Source organism: Phoca vitulina, unplaced genomic scaffold (assembly GCF_004348235.1).
Source record: "Phoca vitulina isolate PV1807 unplaced genomic scaffold, GSC_HSeal_1.0 scaffold68, whole genome shotgun sequence".
NCBI classification, from domain to species: Eukaryota; Metazoa; Chordata; class Mammalia; order Carnivora; family Phocidae; genus Phoca; species Phoca vitulina.
Genome location: NW_022589771.1, coordinates 6973155 through 6999597, shown reverse-complemented (window position 1 = coordinate 6999597; position 26443 = coordinate 6973155). Strand labels below are relative to the sequence as shown.

Genomic DNA, 26443 nt, shown 5'->3' with positions numbered 1-26443 from the left:
ATGGCGCCCCACGCGCGCTGGCCAGAACGTCGAGGGGCCCAGCCGCCGTGGAGACAGCATGGCGGTTCCTCAAAACATTAAAAATAGAGCCAGCCTAGGGGCACCTGGGTGGCTCAGTCGTTAAGCGTCTGCCTTTGGCTCAGGTCATGATCCCAGGGTCCTGGGATCAAGCCCCACATCGGGCTCCCTGCTCCGCGGGAGGCCTGCTTCTCCCTCTCCCACTCCCCCTGCTTGTGTTCCCTCTCTCGCTATCTCTCTGTCAAATAAATAAATAAAATCTTTAAAAAAAAAAAAAAACAGAGCCAGCCTATGACCCAGAAATTCCACTTCTGGCTATTTATCCAAAAGAAGTGAAAGCAGGATCTCAAAGTCGCGTCTGCACAGCCCGGCTCTCGGCAGCGTCATTCACGGCGGCCAGGATGTGGAGGCGGCCCGTGCACCCATGGAAGGAGGAAGAAGCCAGCTGTGGTCCATCTGCCTCGACGAGGAAGAAGTCCCGGCACCTGCTGCCACACGGATGAGCCTTGAGGGCCACATGCAAGTGAGATGCACGGGCCACCAAAGGCCACAGGCCGGGTGGTCCACTCACGGGGGGCCACCAGAGGAGTGAGGGCCTAGACCAAGTGGACGGGGGGGCACCAGGGGCCAGGGGGGGGGGGGACGGGGAGGCGGCGTCTCCCAGGGACAGGGCTCAGCCGGGAGATGGAAAAGTCTGGACTCGGGCGGCGGGGACGGCTGCCCAGCCGTGAGAAGGTGCTGAGTGCCACGGAAATGTGCACTTGAAAGGGTCCAAGTGGCATTATGTGTATTTTGCCGCAACTGGAATGAGGTAATACTGGTTCAGGAAGTAGTCTTGACAACCAAATGTGGGAGCGACCTCCCACGTTCTGACCCAGAAACCCCAGGCATGTCCCCCCAGCGTGTGTGGCTGCACAAGGCTGTCTATGCGTGGGGTGGGGCTGAAAGAGGAACCGGGCCCCTGGCCGCTCCTGTCACTGGGCTGCCACGGGGCTGGGGGGCGGCGGGGGGGGACTTCCGCTCGGTCCCAGGCTGAAAGCTGCTGGCTCAGTCATCCTGAAATTCAGGCCTCCCAGAACTTCCTGAGACCGAGGCCTCAGACTTTCAGGTCTGAGAGGGGCCGACCCGGGCCCGGGATGTGCGAAGTCAGCCGCCCCCGTTCCAGGGGTTCTTGGGGTTTCTTCCCACTTCTCTCCAGAGCGGCCTCCCGGTCCACCGTGGCCTGCAGCCTGGGCTCCATCCCTTGGCTCACCCCCACCCCGGGGGAGCTCGTGGGGCCAGGCAGGTGGCGGTCACGGCCCCAGGACAACGTGGCAGGGTGCTCGGCGTGGGGTCAGCAGGGTGAACGCTGCCCACAGGCGGCCTCCAGCGGAGCCCCCTCGCAGCTCCGGTCCTGGCGCGGGCTGCCCCGGGGTCAGGCCGTCCCCGTCTCTCCACCCACGGGGTCCCTCCCGCACTGCCTGCCTGCGAGCATCACTCCCCGGGGTCCCTCCCGAGGCCCGGGGCACGGGGTTCTGGGTCCTGCTGAGGAGCCCCCGCTGCCCCGCCCGCTTACCCCGGGGCTGTCCCCGGCAGCACGGGCCTCACTGCCACTCGGGACAGGCCGGAGTCAGGCCGTGGTGTGGCTGCGGCCGGACCCGAAGTGTGAGGGGTCCGCGTGGCACCCAGCGTGACCGGGGTGACCCGATGCTGCGGGGTGCGGGGCAGGGGGCTGCTGGAAGAGGCGGACCCTGGGAACTGCGGGGCTGACGTGTCCCCTTGCCCCCCACGAGCTTGGGGGCCCCACTGAGCCGGGTGGCCCCAGCCCAGGAGGGGTGGAGGGGGCAGGGCTCCTGAGACGGGCAGTGAGTCATGGCACGGCTTCGAGGACAGGCGACCCTGGTGTGGCCCTGGGTCTGAGCACCTGAGGACGGGAGGCGTCTTCGCCCACCTGCGTACCTCTGGGTTTCCTCACATCACTGGGGGAAGCAAAGAAATGGGGGCCCCAGCCCGGGAGGGGACACGCGGGGTTCTGGACAGCAAGTGTCCCCTCCGTGGTGATGACTTCAGGGAGGGGCCTGCACGCGGGACTCCTGGTGGCGGAGGTGGGGTGGAGGTGCTGGAGACGCAGAGGAGACCCCCAAGTAGGGGTGAGGGGGCGTGGTTGGACGCGGCCAGATCGGGTACGGGGGGGGGGGGGGAAGGACTCAGCAGGGATGGACCCGGAAGCCCCAGGGCGAGCCCAGTGAGCAGAGATGCCAGAAGCCCGGTGAGGTGTGGCTAGAGGACCCCCGGCCAGCGCATCGCCAGGCCGCAGCGTGAGCAGGAAGGAACACGTTGAGTCCCTCCCTGCACGAAGGGCAAACCCAGGGCGAACCCAGGGGCCAGGGCTGAGGCTGCGGCATGGAGGTGGTGGGGTGCACGCAGGGCAGGGGCACACAGGTAAGGAGAGCAGGGGACACAGGTCAGGGCGGAGGAGCTGGGTCTTCCTGCCGCCGGTGGGCACCTCAGTCTGCAGAAGCTTCCAGGAGAATGAGTCTCAGGGAGAAGGGACACAGAGGGCCAGGCATGGGGCAGCCCCTGACCTCCAGAGAGGCCCCAGGAGCCCCACAGTGCCGAGCCTGAGAGCTCCCACCTGCCCCAAGTCAGCAGGAAGGTGGGCCGTGACACACGCGGTGACGGCCCCCGCTGAAGTCGCGCTCAGCTCGCCCCGGTCCTGACCCAGCCGCCGCCCTCCGCTCCCAGAGCTGAGCCCACCTTCCCCTGCTGGCCGGCCACCTGCCCACCAAGAGAAGGTCCAGTCAGTGTGTTGAGAACCTGGTGGGAGCCTCCACCCGAGAGGCAGCCGAGCTCCAGTGGGGCCACCCGCCCGAGCCCAGGGAGTGCAGAGGGAACGTGCTGTGGGAACTCCCACCACTAGCCACCAGCCACGCCACAGCGATGGCCGGAGCAGCCCGCGAGTGGGGCTTCCCAGGAGAAGGCCATCTCGCCGCAGAAGCCCCCAGGGAAGGCCCTGGGGACCCTCCTGCCCGAGGCCCCGCAGGGGAGGGCCCTGAGTCTGGCCCACAGGACCGCAGGGGTCCAAAAGCATCCACGAGAGAACAGCTCACACCCCGAGACTTTCTGTACAGCAACTCGGCTGTAAGATGTTCCTAAGCTTGATTCCGAGAAAATGCCCTGAAGGAAAAGTCTTGGAGACCAAAACATTCTATCTTCATTTATTTATTATTTATCTTTTTAAAGATTTGCAAAAGAGAGAGAGAATGGGGGGAGGAGCAGAGGGAGAGAGAATCTCAAGCAGACTCCCTACTGAGCCCGGAGCCCGACGTGGGGCTCGATCCACGACCCTGCGATCACAGCCTGAGCAGAAAGCAAGAGCTGGACGCTGAACTGACTGCGCCCCCCAACTTCATTTTAATCAGGAAAAGTTGCAAACAAGCCCGCCGTCAGTTCAAACAACGGGGTGGGGAGGGACTGCCGTGCAGGTGCCCCTGGACAAGGTGCCGGGCGGCCACTCGGAGGTCGGGAAGGAATGGCGACAGCGCGCAGGGTGTGGAAACGTGCTGACCCGCATGCCCCGAATTACCAGGGCTGGGAGCGTTCGCATCGGCCCGGGCACACACCACCACCAGGCAGGGCCGCTCGAGGCCGGCGGGGTCGGCGCTTGCTCTTTCCTCCCTCCACGTCCAGCAATCCGGCTGCGGTCACAGCGCGGGCGAGTGTGAGCGGGCAGGCGGCTCCTTCCGTCTCCTTCCCCAGGCCGCTGTCCTCAGTGGGCTCTTCCCCGTCGGCACCGGGGAGAACCATCTTGGGGTAACGAAGGGCTTTCCCACAGGGACAGTGAGTGGCCCCCCACTGCCCCTGGACGAGCACCCCCCTCCGGGAGGGGCAGTGCGCCCCACGGCCCACGCTTGCAGCCAGTGCGGCCTCCTGGGGGCCTCACAAAGGGGAGGCCAAGCCCCTCGTCGGACAGCAGCTCTGAGTTCTCATGCCCTCGGGCTTGGCCAGTCGGGGTGGCGCAGAGCTCGGGCCGGAGGCCAGCGTCCCCTCTCCTGGCAGACACCCCCAGGGGCACGTCTCCGGGGCGCCACGCGGTCCTGGCGGTGCTTTGGTCCCTGCTGTCGGCCTCTGCAGGGGTGGCGGGGGGAGAGGGCAGGGGCTCACCAGATCAGACGCTGGACACAGAAACAATGCGCATCTGGGCCTCCGTGGAACAGGTGCCATGCAGGAGGAACCCCCAGACACGGCGCCCGCCCGCCGGGAGCAAGCGCCGGGCTGAGGAGGCGTGCCTTCGCCGTCCCTCGGCAGCCTGACGGCCCCACGCGGCCACCGCGCCAGGGCCCAGCTTGGGACCCGAAGATGCTGTGGCCTCCCTCTCCTCCAAGGTGACTCATTTGCTACAGGACAGACCTTTCAGACCCATTAACCACTTTCAATAAAAGCGGGTCCCTGGCTGGAAATCCCCCTCAAAATCCCCTACAGGGGCCAACTTCCTCCACCAGAGACAGCGGAGGGCCGGGACGCCCGCGTCACCTGCCCGCGCTCCGGACCGGGTGCTGGTCCTGCCCTATGGGAGCAGCCAGCAGGTGGGAAAACCAGGCTGGGCAGCAACCCCCGGGCTGCCGGAGGGATGGCGTTCCCGCAGTGCGCCCCCACCAAGGGGCACCTGGGAGCTGATGGACAGGGTGGGGGCAAGGAGGCCTCTGCTCACCCTGCCCTGCAGGCAACCCGGAGCCTAACTCCCCCTCCAGAGCCCTGTGACCCACCCCCCAGCCGTCTCCCCCACCTGCACAGCCCCCTCCGTAAATCCTGACCCCCCGCTCAGGTTGGTTCTGGAGAAACGGTCTAGGATGGCCAGCTGGGGGCCCCGTGGACAGAGCGTCCCCCCTGGCGGGGCAGCCACGAGGGAAGGCTGAGGGCTCGGGGGAGAGGTGGCCGTCCACGGCTCGTCCAGATGCCTCCGCCACGCTCAGACAGAGGACAGCCCTGGGCGCTGGCTGAGGTCCCAGCGGTCAGGGCAGAGCTGGGATCCAAGTCCCAGACAGCCTCTTTCTTCAGTTTCTTCTCCGAGGACCAGCTCAGGAGGGTTTCCAGGAACCGGAACAGTTTCCCAAACCCACCATGACCCAGGCTGGATGAGTCCCTAGAGGCAGGCAGGGGGCTGCTGGGCGGGTGACGAGGGTCCTGGAACCAGATGCTGATGTGGCCCCACGTCGCTGACTGCCCTCACGGCCACTGAACCGTACAGTAACTCTTACGTGTCCTTTACCAAATTAAAAACAATAATCCGCGTACCCCCTGAAAACCTCCGGACTCGGGAGCGCCGCCTTCCCAGCCGCGCGTCCTGCCCCTGGGGCCTGTCCGCAGGGTCCTGGTCAGCTGCCTCACGCGGCCCCCAGGACACGCTGTGCTCTGTCAGGGTCAGGGTTTAACCCACACGGTTACCAGCTTCACCTTCCACCCCGTATGGACTTAAAAAACAACAAAGATGGCCTTGTGGGCTGAACTGTGTCTCCCTGGTATCCGTGTGTCGAAGCCTGGGCCCCCAGCTCCCCAGAGTGGGACGGCAGACACGGGGCCTCTACAGAGGGGATCCGGTTAAAGCGCGCTCACGGGGGTGGCCCTAAACCCGTACGACTGCGTCCCTGTGAGGGGAGGACAGACGCGCAGAGGGATGGCCGTGTGAGGACGCGGGACAGGACAGTGTCTACCAGCCAGGGAGAGGCCTCAGGCGCAGCGCCCCTGCCCACCTGGCCCTCAGACATCAGCCTCCAGGACTGGGACTGTCCGCTGTCTGACACGCCCGTCCGTGCTGGGCGCTGCGGCCGCCCCAGGACATGACACAGACGGGCTCCTACGTTCCCCCAAACTGTCTCGTCCCCGGGCCGGGAGCGGGTCCCTCCCGGGTGGAGAGTCTGAGCGCACCCGTGGGACCCCCGGCCATGTGCACGGAGCCAAGGTGGACACAGAAACTTCTGGAGACACGTTTCACGGCACTTCCTGTTTCGGGCCAGACCAGAAGCACCATGAGACGCTTCAGGAGTATTTCAGTACTTCTGCTATCTGACCGCAGCCAAAACCAGGAAGTGCAGGGAAGCATGAAAACGCAGAAAATACTGAAGAGAACATTGAAAAAAGAGTGTTTACCTTATCTGAAGACGATCCCACAGATTTCTTCCAAATCCCTGCAGTACCCCCCCCAGCAGAACACCCTTTCCTGTCGGAGCCAAGAGCTACGGCCACACTGGGGCGCGAGCACAGAGCAGGGAGGCAGGGGGCCACGGCTAGGGCAGGGGGCAGCCTCCACGTGGGGAAGGAACGGACTGGGCTCCAGAGCGGTCAGGTACCCGGGGGTCCGTGGTGCACGGAGGGCCCCGCGGCCCCACTTCTCAGCAGCAGAGGGCCTGGGCCTGGGGCTGGGCCTTTGAGGAGCTTCCGGGGTCCTGGGAGACTCTGAACAGACTCGAGGCCCACGAGCTTGAAGTGGAGGTCCTCTCAGGGGAGCCCTGACCGCATGACCTTCAGCCAGAGCCACGGGGGGCCCGAGGGCAGGGCAGCAGACAGCGTGCAGGCTGCCCAAGGACCAACCACAGCCCCTGACCCCGCGATCCAGGAGGGCCTGAAAGACACGGCAGGGCAGGCGCAGAGAGAGCACCTCTCCTTGGAACTGTGGGGCCTCTGGAGGGACTCTCACTTTGCGCCTCAGTTTCTCCCTCATGAACGAGATCCTAGTGCCTCCTGCGATGGAATGTGTCCCCCCCCACCAAATTCATGTTGGCATCCTAAGCCCCAGCACCTGGGGAAGTGACCGTATTTGGAAACAGGGTCTTTGCACATGCGATGAAGCTAAAATGAGGTCACCAGGGTGGGCTCACACCTCCTAGGACTGGTTTCCTTACACAATGGGGAGGTGTGCACGCAGGCGCACAAGGGGGCTGCCACGGGACGGTGCAGGCAGAGATCGGGAGATGCTTCCACGAGCCAAGGAGCCCCAGAGCTTCCAGCAAATGCCCTGGCCCCTGTGATCTCCAGACGGCGAGGACGAAGGTGCCGCGTAGTCCAAGCTGGCCTGTCACGGCGGCCGGGGGGAAGCCTGCGCCTGCCACAGGTGTGCAGAGAAGAGTCCGCGGCATCAGGTATGGACAGTGCCTGGCACATGGGGGCATGCCCTGGGGGAAGCGTGGTCACGTGAGCAATGGGGGCCCGGGAGCTGGAAGGTTCTGGAAAGCCTAAGGGAGGGGAGGCAAGTGTGAGCGGATCCCTAAGGCTGACCAATGCGTAAAACAAGGCCTGTGCCTGCTGGGCCCGAGGGCCAAGGTCGGAGCCTCTGCAGCCCCGCACAGCAAACTCCAAGGTCTCCCTGGAAAGGGTCTCAGCAGCGGACGCGGGACAACTGTGACCCCTGAGCGCGTCTGTGTTTGCAGAGTCGTGGTTTTCAAAGCACCAGTGCGAGTGTGACCCCACTTGCCCCTCAGAACCGCCTGGACGGAAGGGTGCCGGCAGCTGCCGAGGATACTTCTGCAGCGGCCCGTGGACAGGGCAGGCAGGCTACCCACCAGCTGCAGGCCCACCACCCTGGGTGCCCCTGAGCCCTGGGCCACCGCTCTCGTCCCCACGAATTAAAGACGCTCCAAAGCAGGCCCCCAGCTCCTCTGGGTCGTGCCCGTCAGGACCCTTCTGGCTTCCTGCTCAGCACGTCCAGTCCCCCCGAGTTCTGCCCCTCCTGGTGGAGAGCAGGGGTCCCAGGAACTGCCCAAAGCTTTTCTGAGCAAGGCGGAGGGGGATGGGAGGCCCGGCCTGCTGTCGCCACAGCAAAGCCCTGTGGTCAGAAGTGGCACCCACACCGTCCCTGTCCCTTGCTGCCCCCTGCATGGTTCTGCAGAGCTGGGCCACGGGTCCGGGTCTCCACATGACTGGCTGGGGCCCGTTTTCCTGGGGCTGCACTGGTTTCTAAGAAGGAGACTCATACTGCAAAGTAATCAACACACACAGCGTGGACGCAGTGCCCGTGGGCTGGCATCTGCCTGACGCCATCCGAGAGGCTCGCACGCACCCACTCAGCCCTGCACGCGTGTGTAACACGTCCCGCATGCACACAAACCTACATCTGTACCCACACGCACCACCCCACACACGTGCACACACCACCACGCACACCGCAAGCCCCCGTGAGCCCCGTGAGTGCGTGCTCTCACCTCCGCTTCCCTATGGCCATGGCAGTCTCGGGACCTGCCCGAGGCGCCACTGCGCGGGGTCAGGAGCCAGGGCCCTGCCGACACCACCCAGGAAACGAGAGGCGCCCTGGGTCCCGGGCAGCGCCACCGGTGGCCACGGGCACAGGCTCTGAGCACAGACGAGTGGCACCAGCTGACTACGGCACAAGCCTGGATCCCTCCAGGGCTCCAAGTCTACTGTCATCAGAGGGACGTCTGGCACCCTCTCCGATATCCCCAGCAACACGCTCCTGGCTCCCAAAGCAGCTCCCCAGAGGACACGCGTGACCGGAACACAGGGCTCAGGGCCTGAGTGGAGCCCCACGGCCACCTGGACAGGCATCTGGGGGAGCCGGGCGTGCCTCGTCGGGGATGCCTGTTCTAGAAAGCGCCCTGCACGCATGGGTGGACCCCACGCACATCAACACCTAGGGTGTTTCCTCCCCACCAAAAACCTGTTTTTCTCTTGGACGATGGTTTTGGCTTTTATCCGGGACCCCCTGAAGCCCCCCACAGACACCTCCCCCACAAGTCCCATGGCCGCCCTGCATCTGCAGCGCCAGCCGTGCACGCTCCCTGGACGCTTACAGCCAGGGTGAGCTCAGACGTGCGTCCAGCCAGGCTTCCTGAAGGGGTCTTTGCCAGCCTGGAGGACCCCACATTCAGCAGCCGCTCAACAAAGAGATGAATGATACACACAGGGTCACAGCTGGGGCTCCGGGTCACTTGGTGTCCAGCAGAGCTCATGGGCGGGGAGAGCACAACCACTGAGAAGTGACCCGCGAGGTCAAGAGCGGCTCCTTGGGGAGCACTGTAGTCAAGGCCCAGCAAGAAGCCCCCAGAACCACCCCGCACGCACTACGCTGGCGATTATCGCAACGGGACAAGGAGGCGCAGCAATGCAAGGTGGGGCGGCCGCTGTGCACGACAGTGCGGGGTACCTCAATAAATCAAACACGGAACCGCCATGCGGTGCAGGAATCCCACCTCTGGGCCCATCCCCCAAAGAACCAGTCAGCCACCTGGCATCTGGACACGCGCGTTCACAGCAGCATGGCGCACAAGGCCTACGGTGAGGCCAGCCGGTGTCCATCACCTGCCCCAACGACCGGACAAACCAAATGCTGACTGTTGCCCAGCCGATCCAAGGAAGACCTGCGACAACGTGGTGAACCCTGAGGACATCGCACTCAGGGACGTCGGCCGGTCACCACACACCCTCATACGAGGTGCCAGGGCAGCAGACTCAGACACAGAGCGGGCGGGGGCGCCAGGGGCTGGGGCGGCGGTGGGGAGTCAGCGCTTTCCCGGGACCGAATCCCGGCTTGGGAAGACGCCATGGGCCCGAGGCGGGCGGTGGGGACGGCTGCCAGCAGTGCGATGTGCCTACCCACTGAAGGTGCGTTTTAAAATGGCTAAAACGATAAACTTCACGTTGTGTATATTTTACCACAGTAAAAAAAAAAAACATTTAAGAAGAAAGGCTGACGAGACAGCAGCCTGGCTCGGAGCTGCAGCAGGGGGACCCCTGCGCCACGCAGCCCCGATGGCCACCCAGCCGCGGGCCCCCAGCAGCACTCCGTGCCCCGAGCCTGCGGGGAGGGGGGCAGGCCCAGCCCGACCTGGGCAGGTCTGACGCTCTCCGGGAGCTGTAGCCCACCCGTCCCGCCATGCGCCGCCCGAGCACCGGCCCCTCCCGCACCCCAGCCCCCGTCCTGCCTCCACCCGCCTGGAGCTGCAGGTGCCTGCGAGACCTGCCGACTTTCCCCAGACCCCCTTCCAGATCCCAAACCCCCGCTGCCGGGCAGGCTAGTGAGGAAAGGCTCATCGGGGGCAGCTGCCAAAGTGCTGGAGTGAATTTACTCGTGCCTCCCACAGGTGCCCGCTCAGGGCTTACGTCACACCAGGCCCCGGGCGGGGGGCTCGGCCCCGAGATGAGCGAGAACGGTCCCACCCAGCCCCGTGGGGCTCAGCCAGGGGCACAGACCTCGTGACGCAGGCAGCCTCCTGGACGGGCCTCCCGCCCAGCCTGGGCAGGGGTCTATCAGTTGCCTCTTCTGAGTAACAAACTACCCCAAAACTTAGTGGCTTCAAACATCGTTTTATTTGTTCACGGTTCTGTGCGTCCACCATCTGGGCTGGTCTTCCCGGGGCTGTTCGTGCCCCTGTGATCACCGGTGCAGCTTCTCGGGGCAGGACCTCCGGCACCCCTGCCCCCGGTCTCGGGAGCTCCGCCTCCCGCCAGCGCAGCTGCAGGGCCGTCCCAGGCCAGCGCGTCCCCCCTCGGCGCCCGCCCACTCCTTTCTCACACAGAGGAAGCGCCAGGCACCAGGGAGCACTTCCAGATCCGACGAGAACCAGTGAGAACGTCCAGCCACACAGCCTCCCTGCAGAAGTGCGGCGGAGAGAACACCCCGCAGGGCTGCTGGGCCGATCCCAGAACGGCCTGCTCTGCTGGGTGGTCCAAACAGCCCTCAGCACAGAGCAGGTAAAGGCGATACGCCGAAGATCTACAGCTGGGCCTCTCACATTCACACCACAGGAGAGCAAGATAAAGTCTTGAAAGAAGTTGGAGGAAAAAAACACCTTATCGAGGAGCAAAGAATGACTTCCAATGTCTCCTGAGACACCATGTGAGCGGGAAGACAGCAGGGTGAATACTTAAAAGTGCTGAGAGAAAAAAACCCACCAATCTAGATTTCTCCACCATGAAATTGTCTTTCAAAAGTGAAGGAGAAACAAAGACTTTCTCAAACTAAAACTGAGGGAACTGGCCAGCAGACCTGCCTTGCAAGAAAGCTTAAAAGAAGTTCTTCTCAGAGAAGTAACGTGGGCCAGAAACTCAGATCCACATAAAGAAAGGAGAAGTGAAGAAAAAGTAACAACTTGCTTTTCTTATTCTTACTTGATCTATCAGCAGTTCATTCAAAATAACAGGCACAACGTCAGTCAATGATCATGACTTGCAGGTAAGGAAGTGCATGGCAGCAGGGACACGAGGCATGGGGGGTAGGAATCAGGATGACCACGTGACCAGAAGGCACTCCTAACACCTGGGAGCTGACACGGTATTATTTGAAAGAAGTGGATTAGTTGTAAACATACTGCAAGCTGTAGGGCAGCAAGGAAAACCAGTGAAAAAGTAGTTTAGCTGATTCGCTACAAAAGGAGAGAAAACAGAACCGTATAAAATGCTCAATTAAAACCATGCAAGGCAGAAAAAGAGGGGAAGACAAAAACAGGACAAAGACCAAAGGCAACAAATAGAGAAGAGTCACGGGTGTGGTCGACATTAGTCCAACAGTATCAGTCATCACTGTGACCATCAGTGGTCCAAACGCACCTATGGAAAGACTGACCATCAGAGTGGATCAAAGACACAGCTCAACTGTATGTAGTCTACGAGAAGCCCACTTTATATACAGGCACATTTAGCTTAAAAGTAAATGGATAAAGGAAGATACGCCATGTTAACGCTCATCAAAAGTGGGAGTTGCTGGGGCGCCTGGGTGGCTCAGTCGGTTAAGCGGCTGCCTTCAGCTCAGGTCATGATCCTGGAGTCCCAGGATCGAGTCCCGCATCGGGCTCCCTGCTCAGTGGGGAGTCTGCTTCTCCCTCTGACCCTCCCCTCTCTCATGCTCTCTGTCTCATTCTCTCTCTCAAATAAATAAATAAAATCTTTAAAAAAAAAATTAAAAAAAAAAAAAAGTGGGAGTTGCTTTATTAATTTCAGACACAGCAACTTCAGAGCAAAGGAAGTTACCAGGGATAAAGAACGGTATTACATAATAACAAGAGGGTCAATCCTTCAAGAAGAAGTAACAATCCTTAACACATAAGCACCTAACAACAGAGCATCAATTACGTGAGGCAAAGGGTGACAGAACTGCAAGGAGAAACAGATGAACCCACCATTACAGCTGAGGGCTTCAACAGCGGTCTCAGGAAAGGACAGATCCAGGAGGCGGGAAATCAGCAAGGACACAATCCAACTCAACACCACCCTCCACCAACGGGACGTAACGCACATCCACAGACCACTTCATCCAACAACAGGATACAATGCCTCTCGAGCTCACGGGGGGCACTCACCAAGACAGACCATGTTCTGGGCCATAAACAAACCTCAACAAATTTAAAGGAATAGAAACCACACAACATCTGCTCTCAGACCACAGGAGAATGAAACCAGGAACTGAAAGGTGATTGGAAAATCCCTAAATACTTGGAGATTAAACAACACACTCCTAAATAACACATGGATCAAAGAAGAAGTCTCAGGAGAAATTTAAAAATATTTGGAACTAAATGAAAATCAAAATACAACTTAATCAAAATGTGTGAGATGCAGCAAAACCAGTGCTCAGAGGGAAATTTACAGCATCAGATGCATATGTTAGAAAAGAAAAAAGATCTAAATGTATAACCTTAGAAAATCTGGAAAAGGAAAACATATTATAAATCCAAAGCAAGCAAACAAAAATAAGATACAATAAAAATCAGAGCAGAAATCAATGAAATAGAAAAAAAAAAAATCAATGAGACCACAAGCTGGCTCTGAGAAAAGCCAGTACTGATCCACAGACAGTGAAAGGATGATAAACAAATACTATGAACAACTCGATGCCCAAGCATTTGGTAACTTGGCTGAAATGGACCTGTTCCTTAAAAGACACGTGAAGAGGCTTGCATCTATTAAAGAAAAATTGAGTCAATAATTAATAACCTTTCAGAACAGAAAATACCAGGCCCAGATGGGTTCACTGGTGAATTCTACCAAATATTTGAGGAAGAAATTATACTAATTCTCCACAATCTCTTTCAGAGGACAGAAGCATGCTCCTCGGCCCAGCCTCCGTGTCAACAAGTTTCCAGGGACCTCCGTCCACGGTCTTGTCACGGACACCAGGCACATCACCCGTACCCTCTGCCGCCCACGCCCGTGATGCGCTTGAACTAACTCTCTAGCCATTCCTGCTGGGCCCCCATCTGGAATGTTCTTTACACACGGCCAGCCTCAGCCCATTACCTGCTGCACCCGCCCCCCCAAGCTCTGGGACAGCGCCCCGCATCCAGCAGGCACTCGATCGTTGCCAACAAGTAAGTGACCGACTCCATCTGGCTCTGGTCTGCTGCGGCCACCCTCCGAGCCTTCCCAACGCTTCAGATCTACTTCCTGAGCACAGGCTCCGGCGCCGGTCTTCCTGCCGGACCTTCCACCGCGGCCGGTCAGGACCGCCCCCCAGGGCTGCCCCAACAGTTCAGCGAGCAGGGGCAGGTGCCTCCGGGCTCTGGAGGCCACGCGCACTAGCATCATGCACTGAATCTCATCACTTCCGCGGGATTTTAGGAGGAAAGCAAGGCACGCACGTGCCCTTCCAAACTGGGCGATCAGACACTTCATCTTGAAAAGCTACAGGATGGACGACGACGGCCCGCACACAGAACGGCGCGAATCTACCCCATCACCGAGCATTCCTGTGGGACTTGTCCCTGCGTCCCCCCCTTCCCTCTCTGCTCACCCACCCTTCCCGGGAAGCACAGCAAGAGGGGGGACCCAGTCAGCCTGCCATCTCCCCAGCGTGGCTCTGCCGTCAGGGGCTCTGCGCCCCACAGCGCCTGAGATCACCCGTGCCCCTGCGGAGACCCCCGAGGAAGTGGGGGCGAGTGCAGGCTCTGGGCGGTGCCAGCGGTTGCCCTTGCCCAGGGCCCACTTCCCGAGGGCGCACGGCCACATGGGGACAGCTCCTGGGCCGCTGAACACCGCCGCTCTGCTCCGGGGGCACGTCCCCTGGCGTTTCCAGAAGAAATCAAACTGCAGAGCAGATGGGTTCATCACCGCAGCTTCCAGATGAACGAGTGACGTGAAGGTGGAGGGCAGACAACAGAGAACACGGGGAAGGCCTCCCTGACCCGGGAGGAGTTATCTTCGACAGAACACCACACGCCAGAAAGGGCCGTGGACGGGCCTACACAAAAGCCAGGAGGATGTGCTCATCGAGGCCCCCTTGAAGAAGAAAGGCCAATGGAAGAAAACATGCATGACCCACGTACCTGACGGAGGACATGTAATCAGAAGCGCACACGTAGCTCCAATAACGAATAAGAACCCAAACACGTGCTTCAGCAAAGCAGACTGCCAAAAGGCAGAAAAATCGACAAAAAGGTGATCGGAGACAGCAGACATCAGGGAGCCACCAGAGAAAACCCAGGGCCACACCATCCACACCTGTGGGGTGGCCCTCAGGACACGCGAAGGCCCACCAGGCCTAAGAGCCCCGGTGGCCGGGGGTGGCTGGGGCGCTCGCGCACTGCAGCCCCGTGTTCACGAAAGCCAAGCTCGAACACCCTACAGCCCAGAAGCCCACACCGGGACGTAGCACCCGACGTGCCCGGAAACACACCCCAGCACCTACAAGAACGTTCTCGAAGGCAGTGCTTGCGTGACACGGGAAAGCCCGTGGAGAGACCCGCTGGGGAGAACTCGTCCACAGAGGAAAGCCACACAGCAAGGGCTCCCCGTGCCCAGAGCCGAGAGCGCTCGGGCCTGGTAGGGGCGGGGAGACCCTCTGCTCTCTGGCCCCAGCTGGGCTTGCTGTGACGCCTCCCCGAGCTGCACGCCTGGGGCCCAGGCGCTCTTCCCTACGCGCAGACACACACACAAGGGTTTCGACAGACAAGTTTCGTAGGAAGGAGACAGTTACCCTCAGTGACCTGACCTCCGGCGGGCCCTGGGAGGCTGCCCAGAGCAAGGGCGATCCTGGTGCCCGCAGGTGGGCCGAGGGGGCTCCTGCTGCGGGGGGGGATAGGCAGGCCCCCAGAGAACAGAGTTCCCGTGGGAGGTCAGACATGTCGAGGCCAGCTGACCCAGACAGCAGGTGGGCCGGGGGGCCGGGCGGCACGGCATCACGTGTTACTGCCCCGCCCCAGGCCCGAAAACCAGGAGGCTCATCACTTACCTCTCACAGCAGCGGGGGTGGGGGGCCTGGGCCTCTGTGCCCCGTCCCCAGGCCCAAACTGAACGGCCCACTACGTGGACCCCGGCAGCTGCGTGTGGGGGCGTCCCCGGGGGCACAGGACGCGGGACCCCGGCAGCTGCGCATGGGGGCATCCCTGGGGGCACAGGACGCGGGCCGGAGGGGAACGTGCTACAGCGGAGGAAGCCCGCGCCACACACGGGCTGCGGCCCGAGACGTCTCTCCCCACACAGAAGCACACCCATGGCGCTTTATCAGCTCACGTGGGCTGTCGCTCGTGGCCTGGGACAACCCGACAGCCCCGACCCAGCAGGCTGACCACGCAGGCCGAGAGTCCACAACGTCCCTTCCTTCCCGGAAAGCAAGAAACCTCGCTCACGCGCCTCACACACCAGCTTCAGACGCCGGCAGAGTGTCCGTCTGGAAAGCAGTTTATTCTCCCCGGCCTCAGTGCAACCCCCTTCCCGTTTTAGTACATATTTACTCCAGCCTAGAGAACTTTCAATTACCAATAAGTATGATAATTCAATTTCCTAACTACTAGATTCGTAAACTCAAAAAAATTCTTTCCTCCCAAACACCACGTATCCTAAGGCCAGCCAACGTGAGGCAGTGGGGGGACGTGTCTCCCAATTCTCTGAAAGAGCAGGCCCCACTTCGATCTCAGGTCACACAAGGGGTCCAGCCTCCGCGTGTGGACAGAATGCCGCACACCGATCCATCCCTGGCCCCAAGGACGCCCCCTCGGGCAGAAGACACCTACAGAAGGAAAAGCAAAGCCACGGGGAAAGCAGGCCACCAGCTCCCCCTGGTGGAGGCCGCAGGGCTCGCGGCATGGTCACTTTCCACAGAGTTCCAGCACCTTCTTCACCATGGCCCCGATCCCGTCGTGGATGTGGTGAAGCTCCGTCTCGCACATGAAGGCCGGGGTCGTGACCACCTTGTTTTTCTGGTCCACGTGAGCTTCGTGCACGGAAGTTATGGGAAAACGTCACCCAGCAAGGACTAGAGGAGTGCAGGCGCGAAGCGTCCACCGCGGCCCCCGCCCCAGCCCCCCTTCTCAAGGCAGCTCGCGGCGGAGCTTCCTCCCGCTGCAGTCTCTGCCCACGGGGCCCCGTTCTGTACCGCCTGCGCTCGGGACTGGGGGATGCAGTCCTCCCAACCTCAGCCAGCACAGTGCTGGCTTCACAGGACGCCCCAGGGCGGCCCAGCCCACGGGACCCAGACGCACCCACAGACCTGGGCTGCACGCACACGAGCGCCAGCTGGGCCCCACAGCAACCCTGGAGCGAGCGAAAGCAGCTCTGTTCTTCCAATCAATAAACTAAACCAGAGAGCTCGTCCACGGCAAGGGGCCAACCCAACCTGGGACCCCCCTCTACACAAGCTGGGCTCCTGTCCCGGTCACCCAGACCCCAGGCAATGACAGGCCTGGCCCTGCCGGCCACTCCGCACGGGAGGGAGAGGGAACCCTTCGCCCGAAACCGTGCGCAAGAAGAGAAAGGCACCTTCGAGACAGACACCCAGAGGGTCCTGGTGTTGTCTCCCGCACCCTCCGCTCCTCACCTCTGGCCCACGTGGAGAGTCTGGGTCCAGCTGCGGGCCCGGAACGTGGTCAGCCGGTGGCCCGAGGCTCTGTGCGCACAGCACTTGGGCACCCGCAGGACGATCAGGGGCCAACAAGGCCACTGGGGTGGCTACCCATCCACACTGCCCAGGGGCTTCCAGCCAAGCCACCCCCCACCCCGTACTTCTTCCCTCTGCAGCTTCCCCCCACCCTGGGGCGCGTGCTCCCTCCCCTCCCGGCCAGAAACTCGTCCCCATCGAGCCTGAAGCCGTCCACTCGCCGGACCAGGCAGCCCAGCAGAGCTCCAGACCTGGGGCATGCCGCACACAGCGAGCGTCCCCGGGGCCAACCTGGAAACGGCCTGGGGACCGGTGCGTCATGGCACTGGGTGCCAGGCCCGTCACGCACCTGCTCGCAGAGGCCCCCAACAGCGCAGTCCTACTTCAAGAGACTGCCTGCCCAGGGCAGTCGCCAAGGGTCAGAGGAGGGGTCCCCAGCACCACACGCCACTGCCACGCTGGCTGCCGGAAAGGATATGGTCACTCCCTTCGCACAGTGCTTGGCGCCCAGGGCCTTAATGGCTTCCGCAGTCCCTGCGTAGGGCCACTTGCCGCCTTCTTCCTGCTCGTGGCCCACGGTGACCTCGACCCCACGGAGCACTCTGGCCGCCAGGACGGGAGCGATACAGCACAGGCTGAAAAGTGAGGGACACGGTCGGCACGGGGGTCGGCTCAGGAGAGCACGGGTGGCCACCGGGCCCGGGGCGCAGCAGGGAATACCGAAGGAACGGAATTGACCTTGAGGATGAGCACAAACGGTAGCCGCTGAGCCCACGGAGTGAGGAGTGGGCCTCAGCTCACTCCCCGCATGTGCTGCAGGCTCTGGGCGCCCGGGGGTCAGGCCTGGCCACGGAGCAGGGGGCCAGCGGGCACCGGGCCACCCGCCATGCTGTGCGCAGAGAAGGGCTCGGATTGCAACAGCAGACTTAGGCCCGAGTTTCGGGGTGGCTCTTCACACAGCACGGACTTCTCTGGAGAGGGTGCAAGAGCGGTCTCATGGGACCCGTGGGTGTGCCGGGCACCACAGGAGCGAAGGGCCCCCTCCCGGGAGAGCAGCAAGCCCCACTACACCCACACGGGCCATTCCCAAGGCGCCTGAGCCTCGCGGTTCGCTCCTGGGCGCGCGTGTGGGGCTGTGTGGCCGGCGCTTGCCCTCGGGGCTCCTACGAGGCTCTGCTCCCGCAGGAGGCCCTGCTGACCGGCAGCATCAGACCCTGCGCCGGGGCCCTGCCCGCGGCAGGCGGTACGCGCTCGGCACAGGGCTGCAGCCGGGCCGCCCTGCCCTCCCCGCTGGCACGCACGCTGCCAGCAGCCCGCTGCCCCGGCTCATCTCCAGCACGCCTGCCTGCTTCTCCCGCGCCTGCCGGAACGGCTCTGCGGACACGCTGCTCCACGAGCCGTGACAAAATAACGTCAGGACACACTTACATTCTTTTTCAAACTTCACAACACCCACAACAACGTGCTTAGAAACCCGTGGGAGAGGGCGCCTGGGTGGCTCAGTTGGTTAAGCGACTGCCTTCGGCTCAGGTCATGATCCTGGAGTCCCTGGATCGAGTCCCCCATCGGGCTCCCTGCTCGGCAGGGAGTCTGCTTCTCCCTCTGACCCTCCTCCCTCTCATGCTCTCTGTCTCTCATTCTCTCCCTCGCAAATAAATAAATAAAATCTTTAAAAAAAAAAAAAAAAGAAAAGAAACCCGTGGGAGAAAACCTCTCTCTGCCGCCAAGTAGGTAAAAAGTGATCGGACCCGGTGTCTCTGAAGTGCCCCACATCACAAGCCCGCGGACACCTGGCAGCCAGCACGGGACGCACGCGAACGGCGCCGCGGCCATCGGCCCTCTCGGGCCGCAGACGGGGAGGCCCGAGCTCAGGGGACACACGAGCAGGGCGGCACAGCCACCAGACCCCTCGCTCCCACCTGTGCTTCCGACACAGGGTCCTCCTTGACGCCCGCCCACATAATGGGTGCTGCTCCAGGGACAGCGTCCGGCCAGGGGAGAGGCCGGTGGCGGCGCCGTGACCGCTCCCTGGGCAGCGCGGCGTCTTCCGAGCAGACGTGCTCCCAGCCCACGGGGCCGAGGCCGGCGCCTTCCGCGAGGAGGGGCTCCCGCAAGTGACTGCGCACGAGTGCCGGTGAGTGACCTTCGCAGGGGCCGTCCTAACACGACCCTGCTCACACAGCTGTCAGGAGGCCGGCGTGCTCCCACGTCCGCACCCACCGTCTCCGGTGCGTCGAGCAGAGCAGAGCTCCTGAGGGGGCTTCTCGAACCAGCAGGCCCAAGCCGAGCCATCTGCACGCTGCAGTGCATTCACGTGGACGAGCAACCCATGCGTTAGCGCGGGAGCGGGGACAACCGCTGCGAGGTCGGTGCAGGCCGCAGGTGACGAGCTCGGGCCTGGTGAGCGGAGGCCGTGCCGCTGAGTCTGGGCGCGCAGCGGGCTCACTGCCCTGGGAGGGCAGCGGCAACGGCCTGAGGGCCACCCGGCACCAGCCCAGCCCGAGCGAGGACAGGCGGGCAGACGCCAGGCGAGGGGAAGGGGTGCTGGAAAAGGCTGGGGTCAGGGGAGGACTGCCTGGGGAGCCTCCTGGAAGCTCTCCTTCCTGTTAAGTCACCAGGACAAACTGCCGTGACCACACAGTTTTCCAAGCTGGAAGGCACCTGTGACGGCGCGTGAAGCCCGAGTGAAAACAGCCTTAAGCCCACGCGCCCCGCCCCCCACATACCCAATGGGCTTGCCGGCCTTGTGGAACTCCTTCAGGACCCGCTCCACGTCCTCATGGACTTTGCAGTCTTTCCCGTCGACAGCGAACGTGCTCCTACCACGAGAAGAGGCGTCCTCAGATCTCACAGCTGGGGGTCTACGTGCCCGGGGAGCCTCCGACCCCACCCTGGACGTGTACCCATCACTCCACTAACTCCCCAGCACCTGAGACAAGCAGTTACTGTGCCTGTGCGTGGTTTTCCACTTAATTATATACATAATTTTTTCTACTTTTTAAAACAGAAAGAAGCAAGCACAGCAGAGAAGGGGGCAGCGGAGAGGTGAGGTGGGGAAGCCGATCCCGAGCGAACCAAAGCCGGCAGGTGCGCGGGCAGTGGGCCACACCCAAGGGGTCATCAGAGGTCTGCTCCATAAGCTAAGGGGCAGCAAGACACGCCACAGGCCTAAAAGCCGTGACAGACAATCCACGGAGGAGGAAATGATGCGGTTAGAGACGCCGCTTCCCTGGCACAGCGAGGACAGCTCAGCGGTCTGGACGGCCTCCCCTCCCACCGGCTACGCGCCGGCACCTCCCTGGGAGGCAACCCCGAAGTACACGCGCTTTATCCAGAGCCCCGCTCTGGCCCTCTGCTCTGGGCACGGGTGGACGCCTCCGTCCTGGGCCGACTACCGCAGTGTCGCGGGCACAGGCCTGGGAGACGCGTGGTCGCCACGCAGCTCTGCCATCCTGCGGCGGTCTCGGTGTGCCGCACGGCCAAACGTATCCCAGTTCACCCTCTCGATGCAAGTCAGCTATATCCCCCAAAAGCTGTCAGGCCAGAAGTGAGAACTGGAAACCACCACTGTCCACCAGAGCTGGGTCGTCTTCCCGACGGGATCTGCGTGTGCAGCCGTGAGGTGGTTAATGCGCCACCAACAAGCCACACCATTTGTGAAAAACACAAAATACAGAACGATAAGCTTAACAGGCCTCCATCTGGTTAGACTTCTTTTTTTTAAAAAAAAAGATTTATCTCACAAAGAGTGAGAATGCGCACAGAGGGGAGGGACAGAGGGAGAGGGAGAGAGAGAATCTCAAGCAGACTCCCAACAAGCACGGAGCCCGACGTGGGGCTCGATCCCACGACCCTGAGATCACAACCTGAGCCGAAATCAAGAGGTGGACACTCAACCAACTGCACCAGCCAGACGCCCTGGTTAGATTTTTAATACAACCACACGGGAATCTCTTGGGAAGCACATGTGAAAGGGGGAAACAGTGCAGGGACAAGCCTGAGGCCCCAGACAGGAGAGAGCGAGTTCCCACTGGGAACTTGTCCCCAGCGAACTCGCCTGCCGTCCCTTGCTGTGTGCACACGGCACGACCAACGGCCACCGCAGCCACGGCTAAGGAGACCGATCACAGCGAGCCGGCCTGTCTTCTGGAGAGGTCGGGAGGAATGGGGCAAGCGACCATAAGCCACAGCTTCCCCCAAGGAAGACTGAGCTCACAGAAATGAGCGCTTATCACCAAGGCGACCGCTCCCTCGAATGCAAAGACCCACCAACAACCCGGCGCCCCTCCTATCTGTGCTTCCACGCCAACCGCGCGTGGGTGGTCATCTGTGCCACGGACACAGCCCCAGCAGATCCCTGAAGTGCCCTCCCCCCAGGGGAGGTGCTAACGGTCAGAGACAAGGCTTATCTTCCCGAGGAAGAGAGCCCGGTCCTGGCAGCGCCAAGCCCAGCCAACAGAGGCCATTCTCTGCCATCTTGCTGGCACGTGAAGGAAGCAGTGACAAGGGAAGGAAGCGTGGAGGAAGCAGTGACAAGGGAAGCTCGCCCGACAGGCTGGTTCTTGCAAGACAAAGTGGACATGAGGGGGAGGCAGGGCTCCCAGCAGGATGAAGGAGTATGGGAACCGCTTCCAGGGGCTGGGCACATGGGGTTGGGATCTGGACAAAGCCGTTCAGATGTCTGCAGGCCGAGGGGAGCCACGAGGTGTCGGAACACGTTAGGGAGCCTGCCCTGCCCCTCACTTCTGGGTGCAGGGCACCCGGACACAGCCAGCCAGGACACTGTTGCAGGGGAACAGCACCCATCAACTAACCCAAACGGGGGTGGGGGGCAATGAGCACAAGGGTCCAAGGCGTCTGGCCCCACCCTGCCCCGCCCCATGCCCGACGCACAAGGAGTCCACAGGGAGGGAGAGTAGACGGACGAGGGTCCAGGTTAGGGGAAGCAGCTCTGCCCATCGAGGGGACATTCTGCTGCGAGTCTTGGGCAGCAGCTGGCCACACGGGCCAGTAAGGGGAAGGTCCATGGTCCAGATACAGACGAAACTCCTGGGGAGGTGAGAGAGGGGTGCCGGGGCAGGAGGGGAGACTCCACGAAGGAGCAGCTGGGAAGAGGGCCTGGCCAGTTCCCACGATGCTCACAGAGAACTCGAGAGTGGGGAGGAGGAGAGGGAGAACAGGAGCCCATCCTAGCAGGCAGTGGTGAGCAGAGACCTTCAAGGACACCCAGACAGCACAGCAAGGAAACCCAAGGGGTACGCGCTGGCCGAGGCTGTGCGGTGAGGGTGCAGGCGGCACCCGGCACCCACTTGATCTGGGAGGGGAGGGGCGGGAGCAGGGAGGCGGAGGGCTGGGGCTGGCTGCCTGAGCTCACAGCCAGCCACTCCGTCAGGGGCCCCTGGGCGTGGGCCAGAGCAGCCGGCTCCTCCGAGAAAAAGGAAAACGCTCCACTTGGAGCCCGATCTGCTGATCTGCTGGGTTTCCATCGAAACCCACCCAGCCCAGGCTGTTACTCCACTAGGGTCCACGTGTGAACCCCACAGCGTGGGGTACAGCTGCTTCCTGTCTTCCCAAGCCAGCTACGGTGAAGCCGCCTCGGAAGGGATGTGCCGGGCTGGTGAGGCCAGCGCAGAGGACTTCTATGAGGCGGGCAGAAAGAAGAGGTAGAGAAATGAGAACAGAAAGAGGACCTGAAACCCAAAGGACGTCACGCCGGCGGGGTGACAGCTTGAGGTCTAGCTACCATGGCAACGACCCAGAGAACAATACAAGGAAGGACTCCCTTCCTCCGGTCGGGGCCAGCCTCCACACGGCCCACCAGAAAAGCGGTTTCCCTGCTGCAAGGCCCACGAAGAGGCGGTGTCCACGAGTAACACGTGCGGACACGCGGGTCCTGATGTGACGAGACCACCAGCACAGTGGTGGGATGAGTGGAAGCCCACGCCCCCCCAAGTGTGGCCGGTACCGAGAGCACTCAGCAAGAAGTGAGACAAAAATCCAGGTCTTGCTTAAGTTCCACCTGAGCCCCATCCCACAGCGGTGTCCTGTCACAGCGCAGCTCCGTGCAGCCTCTGGGACCCCAGGCCCCCGTCCCCGTCTCCCGCTACAGGTGAAAAGCAGAGACCCCAGAGCTCCAGCACGCACAAGTTTTTGGCAGCTCCGAAGCCTCCGGGGAAAATGGCAGCGTCGTGATTGGCTGCGCTGAGCCTGGCCAGGTCGGTGATCTTCCCGCGCGCGATCCTCGCGGACTCCGTCAGGACGTTCCTGGGAGAGGACACAGAGAGGCCTGAGGACGGCGTCAGCGTGCAGAGAGCAGAGCGGGGCGCGCGGAGGCCACCGCACGAGCAGAACACAGGTCCTCCGCCCCAGGGAAGACGGTCTAGCCCCTCGCAGCATCTGCAGCACTTAGTCCTGGGCACTGACGAAAGACAGGACAGGGGTGGGAAGGTCCAGGTACCGCACGGGGGGAGGGAGGCAACCCGGGGTCAACCCCAGCTGGCGCTACCTCCTCCAGGCTGCATGGCCCGGGGCCCGGGCAGGAAGACAAAGCCCGGGCCAGCGGAGGCCCTGCAGCTCCCAGGAGACAGAGCTCTCCCTGGCTGCACCCTGCGGCCGGAGCAAGACGGGAGGGGCGAGAGTGTGCCAAGACTGCATGTGCCTCAGGGAGAGAAACGCTCAGAGAGACCCAGAGAGATCGGGGCCCAAGCAGGGGCAGGAGGCAGCAGTCCCAGCCGAGCCGCCCGGCAGGCGGTCACGAAACACAGGCAGGACGACTTGTGGCAGGCATTAGAAAGCAACAGGAGCATCAGAACAGCCCGGAACACAACCAGATCCGCAGCCAGGACGACGCAACCAAGCACACAGGTTCTCAGGGAGCTTCTAGCAGGCACCTGTCCACACTCCAGGGCGAGAGGGGCAGCACCCAACCTGGTTTCGCTCTCAGAAGGCTGCCCCTTGGTGTGGTCAACCACGTGCATCTGAGGGATGTCAGGAGCAAAGATCTGGACCTCGGCCCCGCCACGACTCAGGTGAACCAGCACCCTGCACGGAAGAAAATCAGGACAGGCTGAGACCTACCCGACCCGGCGCTACCACCTCGCTTCTGTGAGCAGGACTTCTGCAGTGCCCCCCATCCACCCCTTAGGTATGTTACCATCACGTCAGCTTTACAGAAAGCTGCGGTTGGCTTGCCAGTGACCCAAACATCCACAATCCAGACTCGCTGTCACTGAACTAGCCTGCAGAGCCCAGCTGGTCCCCAAGCTCCCTTTACAAACTGGGGTGCAGGGCACAGGTGACTTGACTGGTCACAGCCTGGCGTCTAAGTTCCCAGGCTGCTTCGTGGTGCTCTTCTTCCCATAGGCCAATCAGTGCAGGGCTGGAGGATCCGAGTTGGGCTTTGGTCAGGACAGTAGGTTCAAGTCCTGCTCTGTCGCACCTTTCCCGTCACAGCCAGAGCGCTGGGGGAGAGATGTGCAGGTCTCCCCAAGGGCTGCTCTGTGCCAGGCACACATCCACATCTGTTCTAGAGCCGGGGCTCTCACCGTCCCCCTTCAGAGGAGGCGGCGTGAGGGGCATGAGCGGGTAGGACCAGCGCCACCCTGGCACTCAGGCTCTGCTCCTCGTAACCTGCAGGGCTCTCCTCCACACGTGTCCGTGCCCGCGCTGTCCGCCCGCCACCCTGTGCCTCTGCGTTCTCGTGCCCCTGCCCCGAGCCCCCATCTGGAAGCTCTCCTGGCCCTCTCCCACCCACGAGCTCGGCACACTCCAAAGTCCGCTGCGTGCCCAGTGCCCATGCTGGCACCCGAGGGAAGCCGCAGGCTGGGGAGGGGCCTCGGGCTCCTCTGGGCACCCTGCAGCCCTGCACTTGGGAGGGGCATGCTCCCCAACCGCGCGCCGACTCTCCCTCCAACCTACTCCACATAGGACAACACTACCACTCCTGCTCACACAAACCTTTCTTAATAAAAACACAGTACAAACGACTTAGCAGCTGACAGGCCACGTCGAAGAACCTGTCTACAGCCCGGGGCGGCTCAGCACCTTAAAATCACACTGGAGCCACGAATGAGAATGTGGACGCCTGCCCGGGGACTTCAGAGTGAGCCGGCGGGCGTTAACAGAGCACCAGACGGGTTCAGTGGTTATCTCTGGGGGACAAGGCCACGGAAGGTACTTAGCGGGCTTGTCCGGGGCTCCCTGCGCCGCACACAAGTGACCCCAATGTTTCCCCGCTCGCTCGCTTCTGCCCGTCTAATCAAAGGGTCTCCGAACGGCTGGGGAAAAGCAAACCGTCCCCCACGGCTTACGCGGAGGCCTCGTGGAGCTCGGTCCCATCGTAGACTCCGCAACCAGACAGCACCTGCAGGGGAGCGGGGGTCAAGGGGGGTCCACCTGGGGCAGCTGGCCGGGGCAGGGCGGAGAAGGGCGGGCCTGGAGGGGAGAAGGGAGCTGGCCTCGGAGGGTTGGCGGGGAGGAGGCTCTGACCTTGGGCAGGGGTGGGGCAGGGGGTGAACGGACCAGCCCGGCCGCAGGGCTGGGGGCACGGGGGCCCGACCTGGGGGCGGGGGTGACTTGAGCTCGCCCTCGGGCGGGGGTGGTTAGGGGTCGGCCTGGGGGAGGGCAGGGGCCCGACCTCGGCGGCAGCCCCGCCCCCAGGCCCGCCCGCGGGCGTCCACTTACTAGCGCGACCCTGGCCCCCGGGCGCGGCGCGGAGCTGTGGAGGGGCGCGCGTGGGGTGCACGCATGAAGCGGCGCGAACGCGGAGGCCGCCAGTAGCCTGGACGCCACCAGGGCCCTGACCGCCGCCATGACTGCGCGGGGACAGCGGGTCGCAGGGTCACGCGGTCACAGAGCGCCTGCGCAGTCGGCCTGGCCGCAGTTCCCGCGAACCCGCCGGTGGGCGGGGCCGCGCCTGCGCAAGTCGCCCTCCCCCCACCACCACGCGCTCTGTTCTCCGCTGGCGGCGCGCACCGCCCGATGCGCAGCCGGCCTCCCTGAACTAAGTCACTGCTAACGGGGGATGGGAGGGCTCCTTCAAGCACTAGCTGGGGTTCCTCCGCTGAAAACCTCTAGGTGTTACCCAGGAGTCAGTTCGCAGGAGACGACTGCATAAATTATTATACTCTCCTTTAATCTATCAATTTTCAAACTCACAACAGCTGGTCCAGATAATTTAAATGGTCCCCGTTGGAGGCCACTGGGGAACTGCAGACACACTGGGCAGCTCAACGCAAGGCTGTCCCTGTCACTGATATTGAAACTGTTCCATTTTAAGACTTCTAGGGTTAATCTCTGCACAGAGATCCTCCTGGGAAGCTAGAATAACACGGGATATTATAAAAGTTGGAACCGAAGATGAGCTTGGAACAGTGACAGTCTTTATTCCTGAACCTTCATCCCGGACCCCTCCATCTCTACAGACGGACCCAATTCTTCTGGACCCAGGAGAGCCATCCTCCCTCCTTTCCCCGCAGCTGGGAATTCTCCCGTGGGGATCCTGGCTTCTCACGGCTCCTGGGGGCCAGCCCGTCCATCCATCTCTCTCCTCAGGGTCACGTCCAGAACATGAGCTGGCAGGAGGGACAGGATCACGGGGATGATGCTAGCCTGCACTAAGTCCGCTCCACT

At 62.3% G+C, this 26443-nt stretch overlaps 1 protein-coding gene across 2 annotated transcripts; it reads right to left on the bottom strand.

Moving 5' to 3' along the window:
- Positions 1-12686: 12686 nt before the first annotated feature.
- On the bottom strand, positions 12687-25676 carry GATD3A (glutamine amidotransferase like class 1 domain containing 3A). 2 transcript variants are annotated; one of them, XM_032392623.1, is made up of 7 exons: positions 25496-25675; positions 25123-25175; positions 23741-23854; positions 22958-23077; positions 19540-19632; positions 17292-17448; positions 12687-16154 (listed from the first exon to the last, which is right to left on the bottom strand). In XM_032392623.1, the coding sequence occupies exons 1-7, from the start codon at positions 25622-25624 to the stop codon at positions 16026-16028; spliced, it is 795 nt and encodes a 264-aa protein (XP_032248514.1). In that variant the 5' UTR covers positions 25625-25675; the 3' UTR covers positions 12687-16025. The 2 variants fall into 2 exon arrangements, with proteins under 2 accessions (XP_032248514.1, XP_032248515.1); XM_032392624.1 differs by lacking the exon at positions 19540-19632 and having other exon boundaries at positions 25496-25676.
- Between the last annotated feature and the right edge of the window lie 767 nt (positions 25677-26443).

What these genes read in the sequence shown, in the direction of transcription:
- GATD3A (XM_032392623.1), bottom strand. Translation starts at nt 25,624, where the DNA reads ATGGCGGCGGTCAGGGCCCTGGTGGCGTCCAGGCTACTGGCGGCCTCC. An exon ending in CCTTCTGAGAGCGAAACCAG is followed by an intron (nt 23,078 to 23,740) that starts GTTGGGTGCTGC and finishes GTCCTCTCCCAG; the next exon opens with GAACGTCCTGACGGAGTCCG. An exon ending in AAGGCCGGCAAGCCCATTGG is followed by an intron (nt 17,449 to 19,539) that starts GTATGTGGGGGG and finishes CTCACTTTTCAG; the next exon opens with CCTGTGCTGTATCGCTCCCG.